At 35.8% G+C, this 7286-nt stretch overlaps 1 protein-coding gene across 1 annotated transcript; it reads left to right on the top strand.

The window, feature by feature from the left end:
- Positions 1-1567: 1567 nt before the first annotated feature.
- On the top strand, positions 1568-5722 carry LOC107028019 (serine hydroxymethyltransferase 3, chloroplastic-like). The gene is made up of 11 exons (XM_027919368.1): positions 1568-2030; positions 2951-3146; positions 3243-3417; positions 3507-3624; positions 3702-3814; positions 3912-4034; positions 4368-4472; positions 4639-4725; positions 4803-4910; positions 5077-5149; positions 5227-5722. Exons 1-11 carry the CDS (start codon positions 1829-1831, stop codon positions 5499-5501), a joined length of 1575 nt encoding a protein of 524 aa, XP_027775169.1. The 5' UTR covers positions 1568-1828; the 3' UTR covers positions 5502-5722.
- The last annotated feature ends 1564 nt before the right edge of the window (positions 5723-7286 follow it).

Genomic DNA, 7286 nt, shown 5'->3' with positions numbered 1-7286 from the left:
AGATTTTAGGAGGCGTGTGAGGTGTTTGGTCCTCAACCGCTTCTTCCATAAAGGTAGTGGCATGTCTTGGGTTTGGAGCAGTTGTTTTGTCATCATTACTAGCGTCAAATCTATCCTCAGATCTGGTGGGTACAAGCTATTATAGCGATTTGAAGTACCGGTTAGGTCCCAAATAGTGCGGGAAACTTTTAAATGTGAGTTTTCAACGTACTTATAAATTTGAGATTTAATAAACTTACAGGTGATTGCGTGAGATAATTTGACGTTAATACCTTCGCTTACCGATGATTGTGGAGTGGTGGCCTGGGGTTTTTGCGCTTGATTCATCCTCCCCTTTTTGAAGTTTACAAATCTTGCACAGAATGTCCGCACCCTCATACACTACCTTTTTCTTGAGATGGTCAATAAAGATATGTTGTTTAACCGGTATCCCAACAGGTACTTCAATACAAATTCATGGATATCTCTCTCTAAGTGTCGAGGATGTGTAGATGTCAGTTTTCACCAATCTACCAAGCTTTGTCCAAATTTTGCTAAGATTGTATGACAATAGTACTTTGTTGGCAGCTTGGGAAGACGTCTCCAAATGGCAGAGCAGGTTTCGTCCACCTCAGATGCGACGAAGTTGGGGTCCCATTTTTTATGGATAGAAAGAACCCATTAATAAACCATGGTCCATTATGTAAGGCAAGATGCATGTTTTCCTCTTTGAGGAATTTAACCATGTAGTAGTCATAGCCTAGATCAATGAGTATTATCTTCTCGGATGGGCACCAGATTTTTGTCAATTTTAAAATGGTCATGGCTTATCTTCCTTTCCATTTGTTTGATAATAACGGAGAAAGACCACGGTTTTTGGATCCTTATTCTTTCCTCCGAAGAGAGATGTAGTTGATTTCCTGCGTGGTATCCTTGCTCAATAATGGTGTCTATTGATTGCTTGTGGGTCCCTTTCCCGCATGAGTGTCATCAGTATCAATATCCATAATCGGATCAGTGCTTGTCATGTAGACTGGTTTAATAAGGGCATATATGAAGGACGGGAATCCTTGGGGGTATTTGAGGGTACTGGATCTACTATTATCTCGCTGCTATCAGATGGATCTGGTGGATTTTGAGGGATGTTTTCTAAGTGTGGCATTTGTTTCCTGCAGCGAGAATGTGCTTTTTCTCTCTCTAAAAGTGTTGGATTAGGGTTAAGAGCTTATCCCAACTTATTTTCCGTTTGTTAAACTTTGCAATTGTAATAATACATAAAAGATACCAAGCGTTCATTTTTTCATGTTAGAGGTCTCACGTTCGAAAATTCTTACTTTCTAGGTCGAGTTGAATGCGTCATACTTGCTTAGTGAGATCACTTCTCCTATGTGTTTCGTGAGAGTTATTGTATAGGAGCATAGTTTTTACCTTGTGTGCACCCAAAGAGATAGTAATTGCAGGTTTCATTTATCCTTTGAAAATGTCTTTTAATTTGATAATTTTAAAATAATATACTTAACAAAATGAAATTTAAAAAGTATTAAAATAAATAAAATATACGATTGAATTGAAATGAATGAAACATATTCGAGATATTAGTGCATGAGCGGCGCGCGAATTTCCAAGCTAGGGTTCTTTTTCTTCACCTTTTGTTGTTCCTATATATTTCCAGAGTTCTACAAACGCAAAACTGAAAATCTAGTGAAATTTCAATAAGGTTAAACGATTTATAATTCTTGTGAAAAATCTTCAGTTGAATCCCCTGTTTCCTAGTTACAATTTTTTTTTCTTCCTATTTGCAGAATAACTGAATTTTGAATTGAAGGGGTTGCTGTTAATTAATTGCATCATGGAAGCTTGTTGTGGAGCTGCGGTTATGAGTTCTCTTCAGCAGCCTCTTTGGGTTAAAGGGTCGGCTTTTCCTTCAAAAGGGGTTGCTGGTATTAATGTAAATTCGAGTCGGGTAAAGTTATGCTCTGTCAAGCCCTGTAGAGCAACTCCAACTGAATGGAGCTTGATAACAGAAAGGCCTACTTCTTCTGCTCCTGAAGGTAATTTGTAAATTTTGTTGTTTTATTCTATATAGTATTTGTATAAGAAAAGTGTTCTTTATAACTATTTTTGGATGTATAAAAATCTGTTTTTTATCGGGGGAAGAGGTTTTTTTTTTGGTTTGGTCAGATTCTCCTTTAGTGCAAATGGTGGTTGATGGACCCTTGATTATGTTTTTTATGAGGAGTCCTAGGAGAGTTAGCATTGGTGAGTTTGGTTTGGTTTTATGTATCATGGGTTTATCGGGTTTTCGGTTTCAAATAACAGTAAACTAATAAAGATATGTTTTATCTGTTTTCAGTTTATTAGTTTTTGATTTTTAATGGTTCGATTTTCGATTTAACCATAAGAAAATGCAATGTTCATAAAACAAATATATGACTTCTCCATACAATAGTGTAACTTTAGAGAAGGCTCATAAAACAGATTCAGCAGTAATAACTTACCTGAAAAGAAGTTTTCTTATTCTCATGATAGTAATAGGTTTTGACATTTTGTATAATGTGATGTTTTGAATTCAAAGTTAATGTGAAGTGTGAATTGAAGGCTAAAGGGAAAAGGCACTAATATTTAATTTAATATTTATATAGGGGTAAATAGTAAATTATTACAATCATTTACCAACGAGAGATATGAAGAGTCATCCACCTTGTTATACAGCACCTTGGAACAAAATGCAGAGACTATAATTGATGTCAGAACTGATTCTGATTATACATTTTACTTTGTTTTTCATTTCCCAGCGGAGATGTAAAAACTAATGGGTACGGAATTCAATTATGATGGACGAGGAATGTAAAAACTAACTGGGACTTAATCCATTTCTGGTGGTTACATATCCCTCATGAACGTGTATGATGATGATATTTACTTTTTAGACTTTCTTCATTTACTCATTGGTGTCTGCTGCATTCTCTAGGTGCTGCGAGCAGCTTTGAAGACTATGGGTTGCATGAAGCTGATCCTGATGTTCGTGCTATTATTGACAAAGAGAAGCAACGTCAGTTTAGGAGCTTAGAACTTATTGCCTCTGAGAATTTCACATCTCGAGCAGTGATGGAAGCAGTTGGTTCTTGCCTTACCAACAAATATTCTGAAGGGCTTCCAGGCAAAAGGTGAAGAAATTGATCATAGATTTTTCCTCCCTACAGAAAATGTGTCTTCTCTTATATAGCTTGTTAATTCAATTTTCTAGTTCTTAATTGTATCAGATATTATGGTGGGAATGAATACATCGATGAGTTGGAAACTCTCTGTCAAGAAAGAGCATTGGCTGCCTTTAGCTTAGATGGAAAACAATGGGGTGTGAATGTTCAACCATTATCTGGATCTCCGGCAAATTTTGCAGTTTACACAGCGGTTCTTAATCCACATGACCGGATTATGGTTAGTTATAACTAGTAAGCAGTTTTCTTATTATTGGTCTTTTAGTAGTTGCATGGACTGACATTTATATTGTGTGATTTGTACCTTAGGGATTGGACTTACCTCATGGTGGCCACTTGTCCCATGGATTTATGACTCCAAAAAGACGAGTTTCAGGCACCTCGATTTACTTCGAATCCATGCCTTATCGACTTGATGAATCTACAGGTAACAACAGCGGGCCACTTTAACATGTTGCATTTGGACTGTTCAGCTGATTGGAAGTCTGTTTTAATTCTACACAGGTATTCTCGATTATGAAATGCTTGAGAAAACAGCGAATCTTTTTCGCCCAAAGCTTATTATTGCTGGTGCAAGTGTATATCTGCGTGATTTTGATTATCCTCGTTTGAGAAAGGTACAATTATATAATAACTGGATCTCTACGTGTTAACGTCTTCTTTCTGTTTTCTTTGTTTGGGATATAATATTATGTTTCTGGTATATCCTGGTAGATAGCAGATGCTGTTGGAGCTTTCCTAATGATGGATATGGCTCATATCAGTGGGCTTGTAGCTGCTTCTGTACTTGCTAATCCATTTGAATACTGTGACATTGTTACTACTACTACTCACAAGGTACTGTAATTTCTTGCCAAGCTAATACTTTTGTTCTCAGCATATCCCTCCCTTCCCCGCTCCTTAAAAGAAAGCTAAATAGTTATACCAGTTATATTTTCATTGCACTTCTCTATCTTTCCAATGCGCTTCTTCTGTTAGATCTCCTACATGCATCAAGTCTCATTTTCCTTAGCAATTTTTCAAAGTAAGATATAAGAGAGTATACAGTAGATAGAGGAACTTTGGGAAGGCTACTAACTCCTCATCTTTAAACTCAAATGTTTTAGTAGTTACCGATTAATATTATATTATATCTGATTAACTATGCCTAACTTTGACTTGTCTGTTCAGTCTCTTAGAGGTCCTAGAGGTGGAATGATCTTCTTCAAAAAAGATCCAGTTCTGGGAATGGATCTAGAATCCGCCATAAACAATGCTGTTTTCCCTGGTTTGCAGGTCAGTTCATTTTCCTTTTGACTGTCCATGTTGCTCCTTTTGTTTTATGAAATTTATTCCTTGATTGCTAGTATCTTACCAAAGAAAGAACAGTGTTCTCTTTTGGACTCTTTAATATAATCTAGATTCCGTGAATTGATCTATGAATATTTTTTTTTCTTTGAAGGGTGGTCCTCATAATCACACAATTGGAGGACTAGCTGTTTGCTTGAAGCATGCCAAATCACCTGAATTTAAGGTTTATCAGAACCAGGTAAGAATTATGTCTTCTTTACCCAAACACGGGCTCCATCTGTTGGAATTTGACTTCATTTAATATTTATCTTGTAGGTGGTTGCCAACTGTAGAGCTCTTGCAAGCCGATTAATGGAATTAGGCTACAAGCTGGTCTCAGGAGGGAGCGACAATCATTTGGTTCTTGTGGATTTGCGGCACATAGTGAGTTTTCTCAATTATGCCTTCTGTTTCCCTTTTATTGTGAAGCTGGGATGGACTTATATTTTGTTGGTAAACAAAAACAAATTATACTAACAACAACAACGATCTATATACTAGTTTGTTTAAAGTAACCAGCATAGGTTAACCGTGTTCATTTGTCAATTAGGGAATTGATGGTGCTAGAGTGGAGAAAATACTCGACATGGCATCAATCACTCTCAATAAGAATTCAGTGCCTGGTGAGTGAAGCTTTTACGCAGTTCATTATTTTTTTAATGTTCTTTTTTCATTTACACTGTCAAAATCAAAATTGTAGGTGATAAAAGTGCACTAGTACCGGGTGGCATCCGCATAGGCTCACCAGCCATGACCACTCGAGGTTTTACAGAGAAGGAATTTGTAGCAGTTGCAGATTTTATTCACGAGGGTGTGCAAATTACCCTTGAAGCCAAGAAGTCCGTCTCTACTACCAAACTCCAAGATTTCATGAAGGTTGTTACATCCCCAGAATTTAGTTTGATGGATAAGGTGTTGGACTTGCAAAAAAGAGTCGAAGCTTTGACGTCGCAGTACCCTTTGCCTGGTTTATGAAATGAAGGCCAAATTGCCTGATGAATGATAATTACATACAAGGCTACCCTTTCCTCCTACCGAATTTTGCAATGTGTTGTTTAGAATACCTGAAGATCATCTATGTTTCTTCTCCTGGGAAATGTAGCAGACTCATAATCCATGGCTGTTGCAAAAACAATTGAATCAATTTGGAAACTATATCATGGAAATTGTAGTTAAGTTCAGTCAATTTGTTGGAATTTGAATATCTACAATCCTACATATGTGATTTCACAGTAAATGTCATGATGAGGCAGTGACAGAGTCAGAAATTTCGCCGAGTGTTAAATCTTTAAAGAGTTAGCGGATTGGGTACACAACATTTCTTTTACCAATCCACTAGACTATCTTCCTTTATTGTGTGAAGATTGTTCAATTTATAGTATATCAAGATATTAGACTGTATTTTACATACGGAAAAGAGCCTAAAATATCCTTGAAGTATTGGAAATGGTACACAACTACTTCTCATCCACCTATTGGCGGCAAAATACCCTCCTCATATATCTATTGGCTCACAAATATCCTCTCCATCCACCTTTGGGTCCAATTTTAGTCATTTCATTAACGGAGCACTATCTAAAATAATTAAATAATTCTTTTATTTATGTGATATTCAACCATTGGTTGCAATTTAATTATTTAATATAATTTTAAATCCATCCATTTTACTTATTAAACCCCCCGACTCAATACAAAGAACCCATCTACTTAAAACAACCCTAAAACTTTGTTCCCAAATAAACACTTCATTTCCCCAACCAAGTTCTTGATCAACGATAGTTGGATGTGAAATATTTTAGGACTTCAAATTGAACTTCTCAAATCTTTATATTCGTAAATAAGATTTAGTTAATTGATCCAATATCATCTTTTACACCTTATTCTTGGAGAAACAACAAAGCAATCTTCCACTGATTTATTACATTAAAACGTTTAATTATTCATCTTGACTACATGTACTCTACTGTGTATGTCCAATGTGTGTGAGAGAGGGATGGAGATTAATAGAATGAATACGTTAATACTCTCTTTAACAAATGCACACAAATTTGTTGGAAGAATACAAATAAAGCATCCAACTTTCATTGATTCAAGAACTTAGTTGGGAAATGGATTGTTTATTTGGGAACAAGGTTTTAGGGTTATTTTAATTAGACGGGTTCTTTGTATTGGGTCGGGCGGGTTTAATAAGTATTGGGGCGGCTTTATTTAAAACTAGAACTTATATTAAATAATTAATTTGCAACCAATGATTGAACGCCACGTAATTAAAATGATTATTTAATTACTTTAAATGGTGCCCATTGATAAAGTGGCTAAAATTGGATTCAAAAGTGGATGGGGAGGGTACTTGTGAACCAATAGGTGGATGGGAAGGATATTTTAGAGCTAATAGGTGGATCAGGGGTAGTTATGTACCATTTTCAATACTTCAAGAGTATATAATTTTCCAACGAAAAATGTCCATCTGACCACCCTTACAAGACTGTAGCTTCGCCCCTATCATAGGTGTCCTATTTCATTGTCCCATTTAAGTACCGAGAAAATTTCAGAAATGGCAAACATAAAGACATAATGAGGCTAGATAGCTATAATTTTAATAATTGTGTTTTATAATGATAGTTCCATTTGAATTTGGTATTGAGGCTGTATATTTCTATTTTTTTTCATTCTCCACAAATATCAAAATGTTAGGGAACTTCGCTTATGCATTTATTCACATAAAATCTTAATCATTTTAAGCATGTGTTTCATTTGTGT

Source organism: Solanum pennellii, chromosome 8 (assembly GCF_001406875.1).
Source record: "Solanum pennellii chromosome 8, SPENNV200".
Classification (NCBI taxonomy): domain Eukaryota; kingdom Viridiplantae; phylum Streptophyta; class Magnoliopsida; order Solanales; family Solanaceae; genus Solanum; species Solanum pennellii.
Note: the sequence above shows the minus strand (reverse complement) of the source record. Positions and strands in the feature narration are given on the sequence as shown.

Bases quoted from the DNA above. Each gene is read 5' to 3' on its own strand.
- LOC107028019 (XM_027919368.1), top strand. From the start codon at position 1,829: ATGGAAGCTTGTTGTGGAGCTGCGGTTATGAGTTCTCTTCAGCAGCCT. The intron at 4,726-4,802 runs GTAAGAATTATG...TTTATCTTGTAG, and splicing joins TTAAGGTTTATCAGAACCAG to GTGGTTGCCAACTGTAGAGC. The intron at 5,150-5,226 runs GTGAGTGAAGCT...TCAAAATTGTAG, and splicing joins CAATAAGAATTCAGTGCCTG to GTGATAAAAGTGCACTAGTA.